General features: G+C 47.3%; 1 protein-coding gene across 1 annotated transcript in view; it reads left to right on the top strand.

The window, feature by feature from the left end:
* Positions 1–4,520: 4,520 nt before the first annotated feature.
* Galnt12 (polypeptide N-acetylgalactosaminyltransferase 12) overlaps positions 4,521–26,441 on the top strand; it is a 33,595-nt gene continuing 11,674 nt past the window's right edge. The window contains exons 1-4 of the mRNA XM_013023351.1: positions 4,521–4,894; positions 18,874–19,043; positions 22,029–22,218; positions 25,912–26,097. Coding sequence (XP_012878805.1) covers positions 4,521–4,894; positions 18,874–19,043; positions 22,029–22,218; positions 25,912–26,097 — 920 coding nt within the window. The remainder of the gene's footprint in view (positions 4,895–18,873; positions 19,044–22,028; positions 22,219–25,911; positions 26,098–26,441) is intronic.

Genomic DNA, 26,441 nt, shown 5'->3' with positions numbered 1-26,441 from the left:
CTTGCCTTTACCTCTTACTTCTTACAAGAAGTGTCTAGACCCTATCATGGTGCTTGGGGGATAGTAGATGTTCACTATGTATTTCTTGCCTGAGAAATTTCACTGTGTAAAACAACTACCATCTTAAAATGTTTGTGGATTCTGCAGTCTGGAGTTTGACCACGGAAGGGCACTGTTCTCCATTCATGCTGTCGGGAGCTGTAACAGTGGCTCCTTCCATTCAAAGACTGTGTTTGACAATGAGTAAGTGAACAAAGAAAGCAAACTGTGATTATGGCAGCTACTGACACCACCACTTGTAGCCCATAGATGGCACACCTAGTCATGTGACCATACCTAGCTGCAAAGGAAGCCTGGAAATCTAATCTTTATTCTGTCCACTGAAACAAAAAAATATATAAACAAAAGTTCCAAGGTAGGCATGATGATGCTGTAGTGTGTGCTGGTAGTCCAGCTACTGGAAAGGCTGACACGAGAGGATCCTTTGAATTCAGTAACTCAAGACTAGCTTGAGCAACACAGTGAAGACCCTGCCCCAAAATAATGAAAAGCTGTGCTATTAAGGACGAAGAGGAGGATGGATATTGGCAGACATTCAGCAGTTACTGTCATATCTTTTCACTCCTTTCTACTTCCTCTTCTGCCCCCAGCAGCTGTGGTTCTGAACAACACACTCTTTTGACCTAGCTCCATGTTACCAGACTCTGGGTGGAGGTTATTATAGTCTAATAAGGAAGTGTAAGGTGTGAGCTAGGCATGTCAACTCTCTGGTTTCAGGGAAGAGAGCTGGAGCCCCACCCAGGCAGCCTCTCTTGACTTTCCGAGACCTTTCCCAGGGATTCTTGGGAGCTGATTCTGAAAACTCCCAGATTAGGTTGCCAAGGAGGCCTTTCTGCAACAAGACCCTAAGAACTCGTGTTTGTTCTGCACTGCGAGCGACTCCTCCCCACACTTGAAATTGGAGTCTCTCCTAGTGAGTTCAGGCAGACACCCATGGAAGTTGAGTGTGCGATGCCCAACCAGGCACTCACTGAGCACCCACATGTAGTTAACTCAGTACCAAGCTCTAGGATCTGTAAGTGGCCACAGTTCATATTCTAAGTCCCTCAGTTCTTTCTGCTATAAGAGCAGGTTATGAATGAACCACGGTCCAGTGAATTGAATGCCAAAGCAATGTCTGATGGTGGCAAGGACTGAACTGTCACCTCCTTTTCTGGAAAATGTTTATTGGAGTCGGGCTCCTTCATTCTAGTGAATGTAATCTTTTTCTTTTTTCTTTTTGAATTAGGTTAATCTAATCAAGTTAAAATAAGGTCATTAGAATGGGTCCAAATCCAACAGGACTCCTTTTTAGAAGAGTTAAGAGAAATGTGGAGACAGACAGACAAACCCTGGGAAAGACCCATATGACAATGGAGGCAGAGATGGGAGTGAGACACCTACTAGTCAAAGAATGCCAGAGAGCACCCGCAACATCAGAACACTCCTACTAGCCTTCAAGGGAACATGGTTCTGTGGACACCTTGATCTCGGGATGCTAGCCTTAAAACAGGGAGAAATTATTGCCAGTTTTTGTTGTTGTTTTGTTGCATTCTAGGGGTTTAAACTCAGGGTCTAATGTTTGCTAGGCTAGTGCAATATTACTGAGCCATGCCTTGAACCCTGTTTTTCACTGGTTAGTTTTAAGATAGGATGTCAGTTCCCACTGGGGGCACATGCTTGCCTTGCATCATTGTTGGGATCACAGATGAGGCCACGGCCCCCCACTTCCCTTCCGTGGAGACAGAGCCTCAAGGATTTCTCTGCCAGGTTGGCCTGGCACTTCAATCCTCCCAATCTCAGCCTCCCACATAGATTGGGAGGAAGGTGTATACCACTGTGCTCAGCTATGGATTGAGAAGGGAGTCTCATAAATTTTCCTGGTCTTGAACCTTGATCCCCCCATGCTCAGTCTCCCAAGTAGCTATGATTACAGGTGTGAACCACCAGCTCTGCAATTTCTCGCTTAAGGATCCCAGTCTGGGGTTGATATGTTGTTACAATAATCCTGGGAGAAACTAATAGAAATGGTTGATTTTGTCTAGGCTAAAATAGTCAACCAATTAACTACAAACCCCTGGTATTGCTGTCAATCTATTTTGTGGCTGTGATTGACATTATAGTCAGTTCACTTTAAAGATAGGATCTGATGGACCTGATTCAATCAGTTGAAAGGCCAGAAAGGCAGAACCAAGGATACATTGAAGAAGGTATTTTGCTTGTGGACTCTAGCTTGAGATGATGCCAGGAGTTCTAGCTGGCTTTTCCTGGAGGCCTTCCCCTGGATCTCAGGCTCCCACAGTCATTCCTTGTAATAAATGTCTTAAAAAAATTGAATCCAGGGCTAGGAAGTTGGCTCAGTGGTAGAGCGCTTGCCTTGCATGCCTGAGGCCCTGGGTTCGATTCCTCAGCACCACATAAGCAAAAAGAAAAAAGCCGGAAGTGGCGCTGTGGCTCAAGTGGTAGAGCGCTAGCCTTGAGCTGAAGAGCTGAGGGACAGCGCCCAGGCACAGAGTTCAGGCCCCACGACCAGACACACACACACACAAAATTGAATCCAGGGCTTTGCATATGTTAAACAAGTGCTCTACCACCTGAATTGTGCCCTTAGCCTCTTTTTCTTTCCTTTTCCTCTTCTTCCCTCCCTCCTTCCTTCCTTCTTCCTTCCCACCATCCCTTTCTATTTTTTCCTTCCTTCCTTTCTTTCCTTATACTAGGATTTGAACTCTGGCCTTCTAATATGCTTGGCAGGCACTCTATCAGTCAAGTCACAACTCAGGCACTTTTTGCTTATTTTTGAGATAAGGTCTCACTTCCTCCCAGATCTACATTGCCTCAGTACCTGGGATGACAGGCAGGACACCAAACCCAGCAGGTTCCTTTGAGATCTTGAGACTCAGTGTCACAGACTTTTCTTCAAGGCTGGCCTAGAATCATGACCCTTCAGAACTTAGTGTTCCATGTAGACTGGGATGATGGGCATGCAGAACAGCACCCAGCCATGGATTGAGAAGGGTCTTACAAATTTTTCTGCCTCGGCTGGCCTGGAAGCTTGACCCTCTCATTCTCTGTCTCCTATGTAGCTGGGATTATAGACATGAGCCATTAATGCCTCACCTCCATTTGCTTTTGAGACAGAGTCTTGATGATTTTGTCCATACTGGCCTCAAACTGACCATCCTGCCTCCACTGCCTGAGCCGCTTGGGATACAGTCCCAGCTATAAATGCCTTCATATGATCTTCCTGGTTCTTTCTCCAGCTGAATCTTGACTAACATACAAAGGGATGATGTAATATATTCTCCTAAAAGGCCAACAGAAGGCTATAGAAGGACTAGGGGTTTGCCAGGCAGGCAAGAGCATTTGTCGCTGAAGGAATACAGCTTCACCTGTACAAGGGCCCTGGGTGCTGATGCCATGCCTCCCCCTAGCTGGAGATCTTGATTACTGAGTACTTCTTGATGATCACTTATCTTATATTTTGATTGCTGATTCTCTCTCTCTCTGTTGGTACTGGGGCTTGAACTCAGGGACTGAGAGCTTTGCCTTAGCTTTTTTGCTCACTTCTGGCTTCAGCTTTTTGGTGGTTAATTGGAGCTAACCCCGGGCTGGCTTCAAACTGCAATCCTCAGACATCAGCCTCCTGAGTAGCTAGGATTACAACCCTGTGCCACGGGGCCCTGCTTCTACTTTACATTTTGATTACTGGCCACCTTATGTTTTGTCCTTAGGAGAGAACCTCATCTCTCAGGATAGTCTTGTTCCTGTTCAGTACCCGAGCAGCTCTCTCTGGCCTTTGGTGGCCTCTCTTCTCCCAGATAAAGGACATCTCTTTAGTTCAAGGCCTGAAGTGATGGACAGCACTGGATGGCGTGGGACGTGTGCAGTCCCCTACGCGTGGACACAGGCTGCGACTGTTCTTGTGATCAGATTCTTGGAGGTGTTCCTAAAAAAGTGAAGGGAGAGACACGCGGCCCAGGAGCGGCCGCGGGAGCCCGGGGCGGGTCTGCGCGGCGGAGGGTGGGCCCGCACGAGGCGAGCGAGGCCGGCCCAGGGCGCCGCAGGCTCCGCAGCTAGATGGATCGATGAGACCTGGGACCGCGTAAAGAGCGCGCCGGAGTTGAGGCCGGAAAGTCCGCCTGTTCCCGCCGGACGCACCCCGTGGCCATCACCGCGCGCTGGCGACGCGCAGGCCGGGCCCCGCCATCCCCACTGCCTCCCCTATTCCCCCTTCCCAGCCGGGCGGGAGGGCGGCCTGGGGCGCAGGCGGGGACCACGGGCACCCCCCCATCCGCGCTCTGCAGGTGGGCGTGCTGCGAGCCCGCCGCCGCGGCCGGGAAAGGGGGCGGCGCGCAGGTGGGGCGGGGCGGGCCGGAGGGCGGGGCCTGGCGGGCGGCGCGCGGTTCCGGGATCCGGGTCGGGCCTCGGCCGCCCTCGCCGCCGCGGGGCGCGCAGCGGCCGCGGGCGCAGCTGGCGGGCGCATGTGGGGGCGCGCGGCGCGGCGGCGCTGCCCGCGGGGGCTGCGGCGCGGGCGGGAGGCGCTGCTGGCCCTGCTGGCCCTGTTGGCGTTGGCCGGCTTGGGGGCGGTGCTGCGGACGCGACGCGGGGCCGGGACTGCTCAGCCGGGATCCCCGAGCACCCCGCGTCCCCCGCGCTCCGGCCGCCGCGAGCCGGTGCTGCCGCGCCCGGAGCTGTCGGAGGACGCGCTGGGCGCGCGGGGCGAGGCGGTGCGGCTGCCGCTGGAGGGCGTGGAGTTGCGGCTGCAGCAGGAAAGCATTCAGCTGCACCAGATCAACACCTACCTCAGCGACCGCATCTCGCTGCACCGCCGCCTGCCCGAGCGCTGGAACCCGCTGTGAGTCTCCCGCGCCGGGCCTCGGGCGTCCACCTGTAGGGTCGGATGCGGGTGGGGGGTGGGGGCGAGAACGCCGCGCCTCGGGCAGGGAGGCGGGAAAAGACTGAGACGGACGAGCCTGTTAAACCTGATGGTCTCGGGGTTGTTACTCTGAAAAAGGTGGCCTGGGGTTAAGCAGACCGAGCAAGGGGTAAGGTGAGACCCGACCCCCGCCCCTCTGGGGGCGCACAGTGCAGCTTCGCTGTGCTGGCCCGGCCCATGGGCAGGTCCCATTCATTCATCCGGGTGCGCCCTGGCCCGCGGATTGAGCAGGTGGGGCTGAAGCCAGCAGGGCAGGTAAAAGTGGCAGAAAGGTCAAGGCAGAGGCCCGGAGGCCTTGTTGGATTTCCAGCTTTGGGTGGAGGGAGGTGGCAAGGGCTGCCTTGGCCTGGCTCCTGCCTGGCTCCCTCCCGTGGGTGGTGCGGGAGGGAACTGGAGCCACTATGGTCCGATGCCTACGTTCCTGTTGGAGTTGCTGGTTAGACAGGTTGTGCCCTTGCCTGCCTGCCTGCCTAGGTGATGGCTTCTGAGGAATGCCAGGTGGCTGCCACCTTTGCTTGGGGCTTCTTGGGGTCCAGCCTTTTCATCTGAAAAAGAGGGCTCAAAGGGGCCCCACCATTGCCAGAGGGACAGCCCTACTGTAAGCGTCAGGCACCTGCCACCTTCTGCCCTTCATGCCTTGCCTGCTTTACAGGCGTGGGAATGGATTCAGAGGGGACAGGTGACTTGACTCACTAGAAGGTGGTGGTAGGGGTGGGTGGGACAGGCTTTGGGGGAGGCCGTGCCTCCCTTCCCCCATGGGACCATGGAGATCTCAGGTAACGTTTAGGTGGGTCTGAACGTGCTTCCTCTTTTTAGATCTCCTTTTCATTCCTTGCTTTCTGCTTGAGACTTTTTCCACTGTTAAGCTGTGTGTGTGTGTGTGTGTGTGTGTGTGTATAAAACTTTGTTGGGATTGGCAGCAGTTTCCTTACATCTGCCAAATGGCTCAATGTATCCCTGAAGCCCCAGAAGTGCTCACTGAAGCCAGGGATTGGGGGAGCTTTCAGGTCAAGTGTAGCCCCCTGTCTGTAAGATCAAATTCTGGATCTTTTGCTCAATCATTCTGTGATCTCAGACAATTGCCTTAGTCCCTCCAAGCCTCAGTTTCCTATCTGTAAATGAGGGAAATCATAAAAGTCAATCTCCACACATTACATAAAGGCTGAAAGAAAACAAGATAGGAAGCCAAGCACTGGGGGCTCACATCTGTAATCCTAGCTACTCAGGAGACAGAGATCTGAGAATTGTCTTACTAAACCAGCGTGGGCAGGAAAGTCTATGAGACTCTTATCTCCAATTAACCACCAAAAGCTGGAAGTGGAAGCTTCAAGTAGCAGAGTGCTACCCTTGAGCGCAAAAGCTAAGAGCACTCATTTCTACAAGGTAGAAATGAATAAAACAGCAACACTTGGGAGCACATTGTGTACTCATTAGCATTTTCTCCTTTCCCTGTTGCCAAGAACAGACTCAGGAGACTGCTCTTTGAGAATCATGGAGGGATTGGTCATAAAGATTTTCTTTTCCGGGTCCAACTTCCTTTATTGTTGGAGGTTGTGAATATCTCTTTGAAACGCAGTGGATGACCTGTGGAGCTTATGGTATCCTGTCTCCATGGCAATGAAGCTGCCTTGTGTCCCATCAGGATTTGCGAATAGATCCTGCTATTGCATTGACCCTGGGAAGTTAATCCCAACCCAGCATGATGGGCATGTGAATGCCCCAGCCTCTTAATTCCTGTAGCAGGGCTTGTTGAATGTTATTCTTACACAGCCTGAGCTTGAGCTATGTGAGTGTCAGATGGGATATGCTTTGAGGCACACTGGCTAAATCTCACTTTTATTATTATTTTATTTTATTATTATTATTATATCCCACTGTAAAGGACACGCTCCCAGATCCTCCGTAGATTGCTCAGGCCTCTGATCTTCCTGAGCCTTCTGTGTACTGAGCACTGTGACGTCATGACGACCAATCACTGCTAAGTGACTAACAGGGGGGTAGTTTATACAAAGTGGATACACTGGGCAAAGAAATGGTTCATGTCCCCAGAGGGATGACATATTAGGTGCTACTCAGGATAGCACACAAGTTATAAGTTGCTTATTTCTGGAATTTCCCATGTAATATTTTTGGACTATGATTGACTGGTTAACTGAAACTATAGAAAGTGAAAACACAGACAGGAGAGATCTGTTGGTGTTCCTGCAGGGCTGAGTTGTTACTCATAGTTGCTGTGGTCAGCCTGAGAATCTAGGATGGGGGGTCATAAGTTCACAGTGTGTGAGTGGGGCTCCCTAGGAGTCCAGTGAATAAGCAGAGTGGTAGTGAGAGAACACAGGAAGGGCCCTGGGGGGCTTGCAGTCAAACCAGAGGCACCCCCCCATCCTCCTATCCCAGATTACGTAGTAGATCTGGGACAGAGCTACTGTACCATTCAGATCTTTTTTTTTTATCTATTCCTCTTTTTTTGAGTGGGGACAATTACTTGTTTGCTTTAATTATGTTTTGTTTCATTTTGATCTGTTGTGTGGCTTGAACAATGGGCCTGGTGCTGTCCCTCAGCTCTTCAGCTCAAGGTGAGCTCTCTACCACTTGAGCCACTATGCCACTTCTGGTTTTCTGGTGTTAATTGGAGATAAGAGTCTCTCGGACTTTCCTACCAGGGCCGGCTTTGAACCACAATCCTCAGATCTCAGCCTCCCGAGTAGCTAAGATTATAGGCATGAGCCACCAGTGCCTGGCTGCTTTAATTATGAAAGTTTTTTCTTTTTGTTTTGAAATTTTAGTATGTACAGAGAAGAAAGAAAAAGGGATCACCTCACCACCTGGGGAAACCCATTATTAACATTTTGTTGTGTATCTGTCTAGACTTTCCCAAGTATAGAAGTAGGTTTTAGAAAACATGAGTATGCACATAGGCCCACTTGTTTTTTTTCTTTCATTTTTTTCACGACAAGGTTTCTCTGGCCTGGAACTCCCTATGTAGCCTAGGCTGGACTTGAACGTTTGGTCCTCCTGCCTCAGACTCCTAAGTGCTAGGATTGTAGGCATATACTACCACACCTGGAGCCCACACATGTTTAACAGTCTTTGCTCTACAATGCATGAACTTATTATGAGAAGTAAGGCGTTGGGAACAACAAAAGGACCACTTGATTTGGCAAGGATAGATAGCACTGCCTGCATCCTCCCACAGGACCAGACCAATAAAGAGACATTTTGAGACATTGGCCCTACATCCTTGAGCCTTTGTGTCCTCTATAATAATAATAATTTACCTACACCTTTCTTTCTGGTAGTTGTAGCACTGACTTGAGGAAGAAGGAAGAGCCAGAGCCCTTTCATGATAGCACAGTAAATAGAGAGTTTTTCAACAAATACTTGCACACATACCCTGTCATTTGAGTCTAGTTAGGAGGGGAATTTTTCACACCTAGATGACAGCAAGCCAAAATGGGAAGCCAGAGAAATGGAGACTGCAGCCCTCTGGAGATTTTTTTTTTAAGGTAGATGCCAAGGACCTTCCTCAAAACAGTGAAATCTGAATTTTGAAGGGGAAAGATCTAGGCTTAGTCTTAATGTGCAGCTACATCTGCAGGTTGCTGACCTGGTACCTGTAGATTTCTGACTCAGAAGAGTTAGGGTGGTCCTTTGGGAGTGTGGTGGAATCCCACCATTGGAGGAAATAGCAATTCATAATAGATCAAGTGCAGCTGAAACTTGTGGTGGCACCAGGGTAGTTGGGAGGTATGTCCCATAAGGACACAGTTGCTAGTTGTGTTGTACTGAAGCATGACAATCATTTGGTTTGTTCCCTATTATTATCATTTGTGTTCTGATCTAGTTAGCAAGAGCAGAGAGTGCCCTGGGGCTCTGCTTTTCCTCAGGCAAGTCTATGAGCATGCTATACCCTAGAATGCCAGCCGCTCCCTTTCATATGCTCTATCAAGGAGAACATGGATTACACACAGAAGTGTTTGTGCTTCTTGACTGCTCATCCTGGTTTTGAGGATTTTGTTTTTTTTTTTTTTGGTTGTTGTTGGTGGTGGTCAGTGGGCTTGAACTCAGGCCCTGTCCCTGAGCTCTTTTGCTCAAGGCTAGAGCTCTATCGCTTTGAGCCACAGTATCACTTCCAGTTTTCTGGTGGTTAATTGGAGATAAGAGTCTTCTAGGACTTTCCTGCCCAAGCTGGCTTTGAACCATTGTCCTCAGATCTCATCCTCCTGAATAGCTACTAGCTACTAGCCACTAGCCCCCAGCTTCTGTTTTAAATTTCATAAATGTTGTAACTGCAGTTGTATGTCTGAGTTAGGGGTTAGGATTTGATAGGCAAAGTCTATCAAATTTGGATTTGATAGGCAAAGTAGCTAGCTCTACACAGATGTTGGCAAAACTGAGTGAGCCTAGCTGGATTTGGCAGGAAGAAGTGAGTCAGAACTTCTGTCTTTTCAGAGGGCGTGCTCTTCTATTTTCATAACAGGTATCTTCATAGAAAGCACACATGGAATGGACTAGTAGTAGACTTGTGTTTCTTTGACTTTCCCAATAAGGTTGTGATCAGCAGGATATTTTAATTCTTATCGGACATATCTTATCATCAGAGTTAGTATTTCAAACTCCTAGAACTTGTTTAGTTTTTGTAATATTTTCATGATAGTTTTCCCCTCCTTTTTCTTTCACTCATGTTGTATCCCCACATTTTAGGCATGTCACCGAATAGCATATTACCAATTTTGTGTAATCATTAAAAAAAAATTCTAGTGCTTGCCTCTCATGCATGAGGCCCTGGGTTCAATTCCTCAGTATCACATAAGCCGAAAAAAGCCAGAGGGTTGGGATGTAGCTCAGTGGCAAAGCGCTTGCCTAGCAAGTGCAACATCCTGGGTTCGATCCCCAGTACCAAAAAAGAAAAAGACAAAAAAACAAAAAGAAAAAAGCCAGAAGTGGTGCTTTGGCTCAAGTGGTAGAGTGCTAGCCTTGAGCTGAAGAGCAGAAGGACAGTGCTCAGGCCCAGAATTCAACCCCCATGACAGAAAAAAAAAATTCTTTATTTTGGGTCCGGTCGTGGGCCTGAACTCTGAGCCTGGGCGCTGCTCCTCAGCTCTTCAGCTCAAGGCTAGCGCTCTACTACTTGAGCCACAGCGCCACTTCTGGCTTTTTTTTGCTTATGGGTGCTGAGGAATCGAACCCAGGGCCTCAAGCATGCAAGGCAAGTGCTTTACCACTGAGCCACCTTCCCAGCCCGAAAAAAAAAATTTTTTTTTCTAATGGTGGAAGGAAGTAGCTTAAGCTTGTAATTCTTAGCTAACTGTGATAGGGAGATCGGACATTGAGGTTCACGACCACCCCCAGACTCTCTCTACTTCCCCCAAAAAGGTTTTCAGGATTTCATCTCACTAATGGCTGAGCATGGTGGCGTGCCTCTGTCTTCCCAGTGACAAATTGGAGGATCGCAGCTCAGGCTGACCTGGGCATAAACAAGATCCTTCCTCAAAAAGAATCTACCTCCCCACCCCCTAAAAAAGAAACAGCTGTTGGAGTGTCTCCAAGTGGTAGAACATCTGCCTAATTAGCCCTGAGTTCAAACCCCAGTGCTGAAAATAAAAATCCAGCTAGGGGTGATGGTGTAGGTCTGTAATGCCTGTACTCAGGCAGCTGAGGCAGGAAGATCTTGAGTTCAAGACAAGCCTGAACCTGTCTCTCTCCTTCCCCCCTCCTCCTTCCCTCTCTCTCTCTCTCTCCTCCCATCCTCCTCCCCTCACCTTTCTCTCTCTCTCTCCTCCCCCACCCCTACCTCTCTTCCTCTCTCTGTTTCTCTCTCTCTCTCTCTCTCTCTCACACACACACACACACACAAACACACATAGAGCAAAGAAAAATCCACACTGATACTGGCTTTTAAGTAGCTATATTCATTTCTATGTATTTTATACTTAAATTTATTTATTTATTTATGTCAGTCATGGGGCCTGAACTCTGGGCCTGGGCACTGTCCCTCAGCCCTTCAGCTCAAGGCTAGCGCTCCACACTTGAGCCACAGCATCACTTGCAGCTTTTTCTGCTTCTGTGGTGCTGAGGAATTAAACCCAGGGCCTCATGCATGCAAGGCAAGCACTCTACCACTGAGCCACCTTCCCAGCTCACTTAAATTTATTTTATGTTGAACTGTGATCCTCAGCTCTCAGTCTCCAAGTAGCTAGGTTTGCAGGTGTGATATGCTGTTCTTAATGTGTCTTCTCCCTTCTTCTTTTTTTTTTTTTCCTGCTGTTTGAGTTGACGGGAGTTCTTCCCTTTTTTAAATTCCAGTTTCCCTCTACTAATTTAACAATTATATTACTTTTGATATTTTGTTGGAAGTAGATGTCTTATAATCACTTTGAAAAAATATGTATTTTCTCTGGATACTGGTGGCTCATGCCTGTTGTCCTAGCTACTCAAGAGGTTGAGATCTGAGGATCATGGTTTGAAGCAAGCTAAGCAGGAAAGTCTGTGAGACTCTTATCTCCAATTAATCACCAAAAAATCAGAAGTGGAGCTGTGGCTTGAGTGATAGCCTTGAGTGAAAAAGCAGAGACAGAGCCCAGTCCTTGAGTTTAAGCCCCAGGACCAGCACAAAATAAGTAAATTTATTTTCTGTATTAGGGGAACTCAGTGCAAACTGGTGTGCATATAAAGAAAAGTTACAGGCTCAGCAGGAGAGTCTTGGGTTTAGAAGCAGGTTTTGTTCTCTGTGGTGTGATACAGATGCTGACAGTTGAGAAGTGTTTGCTGATCAGGTTGGAGGCATGGAGCCTTCACAGAGCAGGTGTGTGTGTATAGTGTGTGTGTGTGTGTGTGTGTGTGTGTGTGTGTGTGTGTGTATGTACAGGTATGTATGGGTGTTCGTGTGTGCTCAGCACTACACAATCCACATCCACTGAGAGTGGAGGAAGGCATGGCTCCTGAAAGAGAAGTCAAGGTGTGGGATCACAAAGAACAAGGAAGGGATTCAGAGCAGGTAAACACAGATGCACCTTACAGTCTCCTAGGCCTGATCTATCATGGATGTAAGTGTTTGTTATTTGTCTATAAGACGATTAGGGTAAGGTATCAGGAAGCATTTGCCAAATCCATTCATCTGCCTTGTGAGGTGGTAAGGAAGGCTAAAGGAATGCACAATAGCACTCCATCCACCACGTCAAACATTTCATAAACGTGACTGTGTTCTAATATGTGTGTGCTGAAATAGATACACACATAGCCCCACCTCCACAAAGCCCCTAGAGTTTCCTTTTTTTTTTCTTTTTGGTACTATAGTCTTGAACTCAGGACCTTGCACTCTTGCTCAGCTTTTTTGCTCAAGGCTATATTTGTGCCATGCATCAATTCTGGCTTTTTGCTGGTTAATTGATCTTGAGAATTTGTCTGTCCAGGCTGGCTTTGAATTCCCATCCTCAGCCTCCTGTGCAGCTGAGATTGTAGGTAGGAGCCATGTGTTGGGTGCCAGGCTTCTGGGTTTCCTTTTGTCTAATTCAGAGACATAGCTTTCTATCAGGAGAACACTTTCAGGAAGCAAACTTCAATGCATTTGATGTAATATCTTGAACTTCATAAGGGAGGATGCTTAAAGAGGATGTTTTAAAGACAGACATAGAAATCATAGCAGCTAAGGACCAAAGAGAGGGAAGAATATTAAATTACTGTCCAGTGGTAACATTTAAAGCAATATGACCCACACATTACTTCTAAAAACCTTTCTTTGTGGTTATAAAAAGTCTATGTGTTCATTATACAATACTTTTAGAATGCAGAAAGACACTGAGAATTAAATAAGAATCAGTGACAATCCCACTTCTCAGCATCACCATTGATAACATTCTTGGCATAGTTCTGTATGTTGTTTATTGTTTGTCTGTGAATGCATGTGCTCAGCGTTGTGTTGATGGAACGGGCTGTGTACAGATCTACAATCAGTGTTTTTGATTTAATATTATAATATGGCCATTCTTTTTCTCCAAATGTTATTTTAATGGTCACATGACATTTGTTCATGCAGCCATGCTATACTTTATTCCTTTCCTGTTGGGTGTTGAGATTCTTTGCAGCTTTTTGGTATTACAAATCCACTTAAGGGTATCATTATTTTTTTAGGCAAGAAATTCTTTTTTTCTTTTCTTTTCTTTTTCTTTCTTTTTTTTTTTTTTATTGGGCTGGTCCTGGGACTCTGCCACTAAACTGTACCCTCACTGATATTTTTCTTTTTCTCACATGTGTCTTTCATTTTCTGTATTTAGAGGAGGGGCTGCTTTAGTAGAGTGGGAAAGAAAGATTAAGGAAGGGCTTTTTTTGTGGTGTTGTTCTGTTTTTTGCTGGTCCTCGGGCTTGAGCTTCAGGGCCCTGGTGCTGTCCCTGAGCCTCTTTGTGCTCAAGCTTAGTGCTCTACCACTTGAACTACAGCACCACTTCTGGCTTTTCTGACTAGTTTATTGGAAATAAGAGTCTCATAGACATACCTGTCTGGGCTGGCTTTAATCCATGATCCTCAGATCTCAAGCCTCCTGAGTAGGTAGGATTATAGGCATGAGACATAGGTACCTAGCTTGAGGGTTTTTTTTTGGGGGGGGGCGGTCGTGGGGCCTGAACTCTGGGCCTGGGCGCTGTCCCTCAGCTCTTCAGCTCAAGGCTAGTGCTGTACCACTTGAGCCACAGCACCACTTCTGGCTTTTTTTCTTTTTGCTTATGTGGTGCTGAGGAATCAAACCCAGGGCCTCATGAATGCAAGGCAAGCACTCTACCACTGAGCCATCTTCCCAGCCCCTTGAGGGTATTTTTTAAGTTATATTTTTATTATCTACTTAAGTAAATATACAGAGGAGATACCATTCATCAAATCAGTGTATGAATACAAAATGCATCTTGATGAATGTCACCCCTCTTTTATCATTCTGTTCCATCCCTCCCAAACTACCCTGCCCCCCAAACTATCCTTTCCCCCCAAACTACCCTTCCCCTCAATTTTTTGTTGGTTATGGGGCAGGGCCTAGGTGATATCCCTGAGCTTTTCTGCTCAAGGCTAGCATTCTACCACTTTGAGCCACAGTTCTACTTCTGGTTTCTTGGAAACAAGAAGTCTCATGGACTTTTTTTTGCCTGGGCTAGCTTCAAATCACGATCCTCAGATCTCAGCCTCCTGAGTAGCTAGTATTGCAAGTGCAAGCCGCCAGTGCCCAGCCTCAGTTTTCTTAACTTCATAGGCTATGCATTGCATGTGACTAAATTTCCTCTTCTCCCCCACCTCACTATCCTCTTGGTTCCTCTACCCAGGGGGCTGGTTTCTGTCTGGGACACTGGGACTGAACCTGTCTGTAGATCTGAGTTGACTTCTATTTAGGTATATCCTTTGTAGCATCAAGACTCTTCCCCCCTCTTTTTTTTTAACCTTGAATTTTTGAGTAATTCAAAGCTGCAGTAAAGTTGTAGGAATTGCACAATGAACTCTATAAATCCCTTCCTAGATCCATCCATTCATTATTGTTTTGTCCTAATTACTGAAGTTTTCTTTTTCTTTGTGCGTCGAAAACATTACATACCTTTGAGAGTAAGTTGCAGAGCTGACAGTCTTTTATTGGGAGTCATTTCCCCAGTATGTATTTTCCAGGAATAAGGATGCCTTCTGGTGATGCTATGATATAGACATTATGATATCAAAGCCAGGAAAGTTATACAGTATTGAATTTCCCCAGAGGTTCCAACTTCTACAGCAGTGTTTGCTCCCAGTGAGAATGCGTATAATGTTGATGTTACTGTCAGGGCGCTGGAGGAAGTTAGGCAACCGGGAAAACGGGCTGCCACTGAGAAAAACCACGTCAGTGAGTCAATCATTCTTCAAGTGCACTGGCCTAAGATTGCTCAAATTGGCAAAACAAGCTATGAGCCACAAGTCCCTGCCCACTACCAGTTCTGCTTTTACCCCGCCTATAAAAGCTCTGCTGCAACTACACCCAGGGTGAACTCTCTGATCCTGACCAGGGAGTTCACCGGGGAGTGTACTCCAGTATACTTTTCTGTCAAATCTTTTTATTCCTCTCTGCATGGTCCTTTTCTCTCCTAAAACCTTACAGTTACAACCATGGTCTTCATGGCATTGATACTTTTGAAATGAGTTTGGTTTAATAAACCATTTCCTAGTTTGGGTAGATCTGATAGTTTCCTTGGGGATTATTTCAGTGTTATGTGTTACCACCCAACTTCATGGCTTAAATGACAATAAACACTTATTATTTCACAATACTTCTGTGGGTCAGGGATTTGGGATACTTGAGCTGAGTCGGTCTGGCTCAGTGTTTCTTAGGAGTGTCAGACAAAATGGTGCTTGGGTCTTTAATATGACTGGGGCTAGAAACTGCTTCCAAGATGGCAACTCTCTAGGCTACATACAGAATGTGCTGGTGGGCCCCAGGAAGGTTGAATTCCTTGTCAATAGACTCTTCTGCAGGGCTACTTGAGTATCCTTACAAGATGGCAACGGGCAAGTGGAGTAAGAAAGGAAATAAGGAGGGAAGATCTAGTTCGTGTGTGTGTGTGTGTGTGTGTGTGTGTGTGTGTGTGTGTGTGTGTGTATCTGTCCTAGGGCTTGAGCAGCTCTGGGCCTGGGAGCTGTGTGTGTATGTGTGTGTGTGTGTGTCTGTCCTAGGGCTTGAGCAGCTCTGGGCCTGGGAGCTGTCCCATAGCTTTTTTGGCTCAAGGCTTACCCCCTTCCACTTGGGCCACAGCTCCACCTCTGGGCTTTGGGTGGTTAATCAGAGATAAGAGTCTCATGGACTGTATTGCCTAGGCAGGCTTTGAGCTGCTGTCCTCAGATGTCAGCCTCCTGAGTTGCTAGGATTATATGTGTGAGTCACTGGTACCTAGTTTATCACCTGGTCTTCAAAGTCACCTGTCTTGTCTGCTGTTCTTAAATATATTTATGAATTTTAGAATGTTCTCTCTGAAAGATGGAGTTTAAGCTGGGCAAAGTGGCTCAAGCCTGTAATTCCCATTACTTGGGAGGCAGAGATTGGGGGATTATGGTTTGAAGCCAGCCTGGCCTCCACTAAAAAAAAGTTTCCAGGACTCCATCTCAACTAGGCAAAGTGGTGTGTTCCTGTCATTCCAGTGACACAGGGAAGCACAAGTAGGAATATCGCAGCTCAGGCCAGCTAGATATAGAGTTGAGACCCTAAGCTTTGGCTCAACTGGTAGAATGCCTGCCTAGAAGTGTGAAGTCCTGAGTTCAATCCCCAGTACTGGAGCTGAATTCTTCTCTCTTTGTGTGTGCATAAGGCCTCCCCTGTTCTGTGCCACGTGACTACTTGCATGTATGAAAAGCCGTGGTGCATGAGGGTACATGGGCCCTGGTGAGGTGCTGGCCGGTGTGCCCCATGGCTTTAGGATGTTAGCATTTCCATACTTGCAGCTTGGGATAGCTTTTCCTAGCAGGGGCTCTGGGAGCAGCAGGGTGGCTGAGGAGACCTACCTGTGGCTCAATAAGCCCAGTGTGACTGTGCAGCTGGGCCATAGCCAGGGAGCTGGGATCCCGCTGCAGAGGCTGCCCTGGCTTTTAGGCCCCGGGTCTTGGGGTACCCTAGTAGATCCTGCCGGGGAGGAGTGGAGGAGGAGTCAGGAGGAAAGAACTTGTCCACGGGAGGGAGAGCTAGATGGGGAGATGTGATCCAGGGGTCTTCATTTATGTTCAAGTGGTCTCCTGAGTTTCCCATGGTACAGAGAACAAGCTAGAACTTTGTAACAGGATCCCTGAATCCAGACATCTCAGCTGGATCCATACAAATCCCTGTGCTCTGAACCAACCAATTTACCCCACCTTGCTGAGTGTCGTCTGTAAAGTGGAAGCAGTAAGCTCTAACATAGGAAGTGGTTTGCTCATTCTTCCTTGACTACTAGGATGACTCAGGGTCTCACACTTGCCTTGTTCTACTCCTGTGGACTCACTTGCCCAGCCTTTAGGAAGTGGTTTTAAAGGTAAAAATTAAGCTGGGCACTGGTAGCTCATACCTGTCAAGAGACTGAGATCTGAGGATCTTTGTGGTTTGAAGCTTGCCCTGGCAGGAAAGTTTGTGAAACTCTTACCTCCAATTAACCACCAAAAAAAGCCAGAAGTGGTGCTGTGACTCAAGTGGAGTGCTAGCCTTGAGCTAAAGAAGCTGAGGGACAGTGCCTAGGCCCTGAGTCCAAGCCCCAGGACTGGCAAAAAAAAAAAAAAGAGTTATAATTGTTATAAAAAAGAATCCTTATCTTAGAGATACGTATCTCCTCCCTCTCAGGATCTGCTGGAGAGTTCCAGGTCCCTTGGTCTGAGTGCCAGGATCATGTCTACAGCCAGCTTTCCTGACCATACTCTAGCTTTTACATAGCCACAGTGGGCTTAATTACAAAGTCTAAGATATGCAGGATCTGCTTTAAAAATGTCCTGGGATATGGAGTATATGGTGACATATTAGCTGTGTTTTGACAACCACTGGTGCAGGGCAAAGGGTATCTAGAAGGTTCTCTTTCTACTTTGAATTTTTTCATAGTAAAATGAAGGGGAAATGAGATCAGAAGTAAGTTGCATACATAAAAGTTTCTCTCTGGGGTTTTGGAGGCTGGGCTCATCCAAAATGTCACCTCTAAAGGGCCTTCCCACGTTACCTATGCTGCAGTGTTCCTCTTCCCCTTTCCTTCTCCCCTCTGTCATTGCTCTATTCTGTACCGTGTTCAGAGCATGAAGCACTTCCTGCCTTGTTTTGCTTACTTGTATTCTCCTCCTGACATGAGGTCCATGGAGCAGGGGCCTTACTTATCTGGCATATAGTAGGTGATCAGGAAATTACTGGTAGGCTACCCATGTGGTAGACAGTAAGTTCCTCTCCTCTTGATGTTTAGCTTTGTGTCTCCTCTCCTGTCCCTTTCAGCTGTTACTCCAGTGTGAACAGTGAGGCCTTGCTTTGGCTGCTCTTCAGCATTTATCTTCTCAAATAGCTAGCTGATCTCTTAGACAGTCTCCACCAACCCTGAATCCCCCATTTGATCACCAATCACTTCTGGCTGATGATTTCCAGGCACTGCACCTTATTCTCATGATACTGGGTGTTTATTATCTCCCACTGAGGATAAGAAGCTGGGTCACCCAGGGAACTTCAGTGCAAAGTGCCAGCCAACTACAAAAAGGAAGCTCATTGGCTCCTGTAACTGTCAGCCGGCCGTGCCCCTATGGGCCGCCATTTAATGGAGCACAAAGAAGTTGGGTCCTGGGCAGGTGGTCAGTGCCTTCTGCAGAGCCTGTCTCAGAACATTCTTGTTTTTCACTCATAAGTCTAATGTATGCTTTGAGGGCTCCACCTGTCATGAGGCACAGTCACTGCCTGGCAGGTAGGGCTGGACACAGTGCTATGTGATAAATACTGCTGGTGGCCTCTGTCGAGGTGAGGGACCAGGTGCTGAGCTTCTCAGCTCCTAGGAGCACAGGGCTGACTGTTGATGAAGAAGACAGGGAATATGTCCAGTGGAGAAGGGACAGTGTGAGCCAAGGGGCCTGGCAGTGGGATTGGAATGGAGTGACGGGGCGCTGTGAGGTGGTTGGTGGGTGACAGTTGCCCTGTCTTCTTCTTCTGCCTAATTTGCATGTTGCTCACATCTGCAAATTGCTTTACAGCTTTAAAGCAGCATCTCATAGACAAAAGTTATTGAGTGTCCTGGTTGCAGTCTTTCTTAGGATCTGATGGGGCCCTGGCACACAGGAGACTCTGAGAAATCCTTCAGCAGATGATTTCCCAGTCCCTGAGGGGATACCTGGGGACATGACCCCTGTCTCCTTCATTACTTCATCCCCAGCACCAGCCTGGGCTGGGCTTTCCATTTCTGAAGGTGTGTTGTATTTGCAGGTGCAAAGAGAAGAAATACGATTTTGAGAATTTGCCCAGGACATCTGTTGTCATAGCATTTTATAATGAAGCCTGGTCAACGCTCCTTCGGACAGTCTATAGTGTTCTTGAGACATCCCCAGACATCCTGTTGGAAGAGGTTATTCTGGTGGATGACTATAGCAACAGAGGTAAGCCCCAAGCCCTGGCTTTCTGCAGGGCCTGGCCTTGGCAATGGGGAGGTGATGGGTGGGAAGGCAGGGCCAGATCAGACAGGACCTTGGAGTCCACTATAAATCATAGAGCCCAGTGGAGAGCTGTCAGCATGCTTTAGGGGACTAGAAGGTCCATATCAGCCTGAGAGCATATGTCCCCCCACCTCCCTTGTGTGCTTTGTGGAGAATGGCCATTGGTGGGGTGGGATGGGATGAGGAGGGAACTGTGGAGGTAGGGGGGGGGATGTCTGTAGCAACCCCCTGCCCCACCTTGGCTTGGTTGGGATTAATGACTAGTGTGTCTATGGGATGATATCAGCCAGTGGATCTGGAGTTGCTGGTCAAGCGAGGGCCACTGAGGTTAATGAGGGAGCAATGTCAAGGATCTAACAACAGGTAGAACTGTGTGGGCATTTTTTCTAAGCCAGATTACCATCACTTGGCTACCTGTGAGGTCAGCAACTGCTGTTAGTCTGTGGGCCCATGGAGCCCTGTGTTTGTGTTCTAGTTGGTGTGGGCATAGGGCTGTGCTTTTAGATACCACAGGGGAAATAGAACTCTGTGGTACCACATGTCTGATGTGAGCATTGATGGAGGTGTCAGGGCCTGACTCCTCCTCAGGCTTTCTCCACTTCCTCCAGGGAGCAGGGTGTTATTCCTATCTTCCTGGTCCAGCTTGGTCCCTCATATCTGGTTAGCCAGGAGGGCTTAAAGGGTTAGAGGGTCATAGCCTTTCTCCTGAAGGGCACTGCCTGTAAATTCCCCCACATCCCACAAGGCAGAAGAACATGGTTGTCTGGTCATACCTAGATGCAAAGAATGCTGGGAAATGGGCCGTTATCCTGATGACTGAGCTCAGCTAAAATTCCTGGGGAGAGTGGCAACTCGGGGGACACAAGGCAATATCCTTGTTGGCTGAGCTGGAGTTTGGTATGGTGTGGAGACAAGTAGCCAACTGAGCCCTGAGCCACTGTGTTCTGGGTCACTGCGTGGGTTTGAATCCCTGCTCTAACTCAGAACATGGCCCAGGCAACATGAAACAACCCTGGCACCACCCCCCCTCCCCATCCTGAATGTGAGGCCTTACACTGCAGCTGGTTGGGAGATGCAAGGAAGATTACCCTGTTATTCCTACCACCAGGTTATTTGCAATTATGGTTGTGATTTAATGTCAACCGATGAATTTCTTCAAATGTCAAGGATCCTTAGAGAAATGTTTTCATCAACATTGAAGCAACCTAAAATATTTTGTACAGTTGTCCCCGTCACTGATGGATGAGGACTTGAGCCGAAGCCCATGTTGATATGAGAAAATGTTCTCTCATTTTCTTTCTGCCTGAGTGCAGTTACACCTGCTTTCACCTGACCCCTGGGGATGTTACTCAGCCTCGGTCTCTAAGGCGGGAGAATTGGAGGCCAGTACTGGGTGGCTTTTTTCTACTCATCCTCCTCTTTTGCAAGCTGGCATGAATGTATCCTCCTAAGTTTGTTTTTGTTTGTAGATCTGGGGATTGAATACAAGGCCTTGAATATACTAGGCAAACACCTACTTGAGCTATACCACCAGCCTTGTTGGCTTTGAGCTCAAGACCTTCCTTCCTCAGCATCCTGAGTAGCTGGGATTATAGCCATAAAGTTGCATCAGGCTCTTGATAAGTTATTGATTAGTTTAATATGAAAGTGAAATTGCATGGACAAGTCCTGGGAGGTAGATTTAAGCCTGTCCAGTCTCAACCAGATTTCCTAGGGTCAAATAATGGCTCCTCAGCTTACTTGCTCTGTGACAGTTAGGCAAATTACTTAGCCACTCTGGCCCCAATATTCTCATCTGTGGAACAAGATAATTCTAGTGCTTATCTCAAGGGATTCTTAGGGGGATTGAGTGGGTTATCCATAAATCTCTTAGATGCACATGGCCTAGTGAGACCTTTTTTCTGTTATGTGCTATTGCTGTGGCTACTCATACTAAGCTGTAAGGTCCTCCTGACACAGTTTCTTCTAACATAATGACATCTAACATAATCACTGGTATATTAGCCAGCCTGTCATCACTCTAATAAAATAGCTGACACAAGTTACTTATGAAGAAGAAGGGGTTTCTTCAGCTCTCAGTTTTGGAGGTTCAGGGCATGGCACCTGTAAACCACTTGGTTCTTGGCTTCATCACATCATGGCAAGAGCACGCGCGCGTGCGCGCGTGTGTGCTTGCGTTCGTGTGTGTGTGTGTGTGTGTGTGTGTGTGTATGTGTATGTGTATGTGTAATTATGTCTGGAACCAGGAGCAGAGACCAAGATCCCACAATCTCCTCTGAAGACACTCCACAGTGACCTAAGCATCTCCCATTAGGCCCCCACCTTCCAAAGCTCCTCAGCAGCACTACCCTAAGGATGGAGCTTTAATTGCAGCAATCACAATAATACCCCCTGAGGGGATGCATGCTGTCTTTATATGTAGTATTGTGATTGGATAGTTCATGGTTGTTGATGTTTTAATGTTCCCAAGTCAGGCTATAAAGCAACATTTTGTTTTTTTGTTTTGTTTTTTGCCATCGTGGGGCCTGAACTCTGGGCTTGGGCGCTATCCCTCAGTTCTTCAGCTCAAGGCTAGTGCTCTACCATTTGAGCCACAGCGCCCCTTCTGGCTTTTTTGCTTATGTGGTGCTGAGGAATCGAACCCAGGACCTCATGCACGCAAGGCAAGCGCTCTACCACTGAGCCACCTTCCCAAAGCAACATTTTGGTAGCCGCTTAATTCAGATATATTCAGGCACTATGCCATTCACCCTTTAAGGTGCATGATTCAGTGTGCAGATGTTGGTTGGGGAACAGATGAGGGTTCTAGAATTCTCCACAGTAACAGGCTCCTCCAGCTATCAGTGACCTTCCAACCTTGGTTCTGGGTGAAGTGAGGGAGTTCAGCGGGAGGCTCTGATCCCCTCTGCTCTCTGTTTATTTTCCCAGAACACCTGAAGGAGCGCTTGGCTGAAGAGCTGTCGGCCCTGCCCAAGGTGCGCCTGATCCGTGCCAACAAGAGGGAGGGCCTGGTGCGAGCCCGGCTGCTGGGGGCCTCCATGGCCCGGGGCGAGGTGCTGACCTTCCTGGACTGTCACTGTGAGTGCCACGAGGGGTGGCTGGAGCCGCTGCTGCAGAGGTGCGTGAGCCACCCACATGAGGAGGGAAGTCCCCTTGGGTGGACACAGGGACTGTGGCTCATTGAGTCAGATATCCTCAAGTCCTGTTAACTCCTGTGAAAGTGCTCAGAGCACTGCAACCTGTAGGAGGCTCTGTTGCTCTTACTGCTCCTTCCTGTCTAGTCATTGTAGAGGACCCGAGGAACATCATTAATCACTGGATTCTTATTTTAAAATTTTTATTGTTATTATAAAGATTATGTACAGAGAGGTTATAGTTAGCATAAGTCAAGTAATGGGGACATTTCTTTTTGGACCAAATCACCCCTTCCCTTGCTCTCTCCTTGTTTTCCCCTCCTGTTCCCCACCCACAAGTTGTATAGTTCATTTTCAACATAGTGTCTAGTGAGTACCACTGCTGCATTTGTTCACCCTTTGTCCTTCCATTTCTGTGCCCACCCCCCTTTGCCCTCCTAAAGAGATAAATGAACAAACAAGACCAAAAGAAGAGAAAGCAAAAACAACAACAAAGAAAAAATCCTCTTGTTTCCTTTTCCATTTCCTGGATAAATATGTAAAAAGTTGCCATCGCCAGGAGCCTGTGGCTCACGCTTGTAATCTTAGTTACGGAGGAGGCTCAGATCTGAGGACGACAGTTCAAAGCCAGTTGGACAGACCCTTATTTCCAAAAAGCTGGAAATAGAGCTGTGGTCAAGTGGTAGGGTACTAGCCTTGAGTGAAAAAGCTAAGGGAGAATATGAGGACATGAGTTTAGGCTATTAACACACATATACACAAAAAAGTTGCCATCATATAGAATCATGCTCCTACAGATGAGCTGTTTCTATGTATTTCTTTCAAGCAGGGGTCAGTTTACCATTACAGCCAGTGTACACAATGCCTTGGACTCTTGAAATTTGAAGGAACCCACAATATGTTTTCCTACTTGTTGAGTGTTTTCCTACTTATTTGTGGTACTAGGGATCAAACCAGGATTTCGAGCATGCTAGGCAAGTACTCTACCACTGAGCTACCTGAAGCTTCCACAAAAATGTTTTTAAGGTCAAAAGGAGAAAAGTGGACATCATAATGGTTTTGTTTTGTTTTGCCTATACTGGGGTTTGAATTCAGGACTTTGTGCATGCACAAATTGATTTATGCCTCTAGCCCTTTGTGCTTTGTGGTGTGTGTGTGTGTGTGTGTGTGTGTGTGTGTGTGTGTGTGTGTGTGTGTGTGTTGGGCTTGAACTCAGAGTTTAGGTGCTATCTCTGAGCTTTTTTGCTTGAGCCACAGCGATTTTTTTTTGTTGTTGTTGTTTTGGGGGATTAATGGAGATGAGTCTCACAGACTTTCCTGCTTGGGTTGGCTTTGAACCATGGTTCTCAGATTTCAGCCTCTTGAGTCTAGAATTATAGACATGAGCCACTAGTGCCTGGCTTCTCTGTTGTTTTTCATTATTAATTATTATTATTATTATTTTTTGGGGTCCGGTCGTGGGGCCTGAACTCTGGTCCTGGGCGCTGTCCCTCAGCTCTTCAGCTCAAGGCTAGCGCTCTATCACTTGAGCCACAGCAGCACTTCCCTTTTTTCTTTTTGCTTATGTGGTGCTGAGGAATTGAACCCAGGGCCTCAGGCATGCAAGGCAAGCGCTCTACCACTGAGCCACCTTCCCAGCCCTTTCTGGTTATTTTTGAGATAGGGTCTTGCTTTTGTTTTTGTTTTGTCCCCAGGTACACCTGGATCCCAAACCTCTTTATTGACACTGTCCATTAGGTCTATTACAGACAGAGTCAACAAAACAGCCTTGTTCTGTTGAGATAGGGTCTCAGGAACTTTTTTCCCCAGGCTGATCTCATAACATAATTTTCCCTGTCTCAGCCTCCTGAGTAGCTAAGATTACAGATATAAGCCACCAGCACCCAGCTGGTATATAATAATGAATCTAGCCTTGATTTTATATGTATTTATATATTAGTAATAACAAATACGTTATTTGGGGTTTTTTTGGGTCCAGTCATGGGACCTGAACTCTGGGCCTGGGCGCTGTCCCTTAGCTCTTCAGCTCAAGGCTAGCGCTCTATCACTTGAGCCACAGTGCCACTTCCGGCTTTTTTGTTTTTGCTTATGTGGTGCTGAGGAATCAAAGCCAGGGCCTCATGTATGCAAGGCAAGCACTCTACCACTGAGCCATCTTCCCAGCCCCAAATACATTATTTTTTTAACTGGAGGAAGGTTCCATGAAAGCCATCATGTGGCTCTGTCCTTACACCCCATTCCCTTCACCATGGGGCCTGATTCTCTTCTATTTGTTGCCTTCCACCACTTCCTCCAGTGTCTCAGTTTTTCCACAGGCTCCTGATTGTGCATGGGGAAGGCAGGACCAGGCTGGCAAACCAGTAACCCTCCTGGAGGGAGAGGATGGTGCAAAGGTTTTTGTCTGGTCTTCCCTTACGGGGCAGACCCAGGGTCAGGTCACCTTGCCAACATTCCCTCAGGAATCCTTACATTAACCCTGTGTAGCTGTTAATCCAGTGTGACCAGGATGTCAGAGGCTTTGAGGCCTTGGTGGGGGAGGGGGCGGGGATGGACTAAGGGCAGGAATTAGGACAGGATTAGAATTTCTTTTTTTTTTAATTTTAATTTTTTGTAAACATACTGTACAGAGGGGTTACAATTACATGGGCAAGATAATGAGTACATTTCTTATCAAGCATTGCAGCCTCCTCCTTTGTTTACCCTTCACATCCCTTCCCAGCCTCTCCCTGGCCCCCCCCCCCCCCAACCCCCCCCCCCCACCAAAGTTGTAGAGTTCGTTTTTGACATGACAACTTGTACTTCTCATAGTTGCATCGGGTCCACAGGAAAGGTCAGATAATGTGATGTTAGGAAAATGAACCCTTAGATATGTATTTAAGTGTTTTTTTCTTTCATGCATTTGTTTCTAACTCATTTATAAGGTTATCTCTTTGTAGCTTTGTATGTCCCTCCCCCACAGTATAACCCCTGCTTTCACTATATTTGATGTCGGTATAATCTGTGGAGGAGATGGGGAAAAACAAGTTGTTTAAGGATTAGAATTTCTAACTGCAAAGCTGACCTTTTGATTGGGGTATTTAAATAACCATTTCTTTTCTTTTTTCTTTCCTTCTCTTTTTTTTTTCTTTTTTTGTACTCATATTGGGTCTTGAAATCAAGGGCTTTTGCTCTCACTTGCCTTTTTCACTCATAGCTGCCACTACTCTAACCACTTCAGACAGAACTCCACTTCTGACTTTTTAGTGGTTAATGGGAGATAAGAATCTCTCAAATTTGTCTGCCCAGTCTGGCTTTGAACCACAATCCTCAGCTCTCAGCTTTCCAAGTAGCTAGGATTACAGGCATGAGCCACCCGCACCTGGTGTGAGATAACCTTTTCTTGACCTTAGGATGGTAACTGTGATGAAACCTGAGAAATTGAAAGTTGGCTTGTTTTCGAAGTTACTTTTGATTCCTCCAGAAAGATTCAAATTTAGCCAGAATGTCTGTAGAGAGAGAAGATGGAAGCCACGGGACTTCCCCAGTGTTCCCCAAGGAGGCCCCTGCCGGAGCCTGACGTGGCTGCAGACCCCTGGATAAGGGCAGCAGCTCTCTGACACAGGCATGGAATCTTCTCATCTCCTGGCTGTCCTGCCAGCCGTCCAGGAGGAAAGACGGTCTGTGTTGGGTGTTGGCAGGATCTACGAGAAGGAGTCGGCGGTGGTGTGCCCTGTGATCGATGTGATTGACTGGAATACCTTCGAGTACTTGGGCAACTCTGGGGAGCCCCAGATTGGTGGCTTCGACTGGCGGCTGGTGTTCACGTGGCACGTGGTTCCTGATCGGGAGCGCATACAGATGCGTTCCCCCATCGACGTCATCAGGTCAGGCTGCTTCCAGGGACTCATGTCTTTGATCCTTATCACATCTGATGACAGAAGTGAGGCTTCAGAGGGATAGTCAGTGGTCATCTTCTCCCTTCCCTCCCGCCCTCCGACTTTCCCCACAGACACCTCCCAGGGTATATGCTTATTTTTACCAAATACTTTTGCTATGAAAGTAGATTTTATATCACTATATTTTAAATATATTTTTTTAATTTTAACTTTTTTCATGCCAATCCTGGAGTTTTTGAATTCAGGACCTGGACGCTGTCTTTGAGTTTAAGATTTTGTGCTCAAGGCTAGAACTTTACTACTTTGAGCCATAGCTCTACTACTACTACTAC

The sequence above is a fragment of the Dipodomys ordii genome, unplaced genomic scaffold, assembly GCF_000151885.1.
Source record: "Dipodomys ordii isolate 6190 unplaced genomic scaffold, Dord_2.0 Scaffold67, whole genome shotgun sequence".
NCBI lineage: Eukaryota > Metazoa > Chordata > Mammalia > Rodentia > Heteromyidae > Dipodomys > Dipodomys ordii.
The sequence above is the reverse complement of the archived record's forward strand: the minus strand, read 5'-3'. Positions and strand labels throughout refer to the sequence as shown.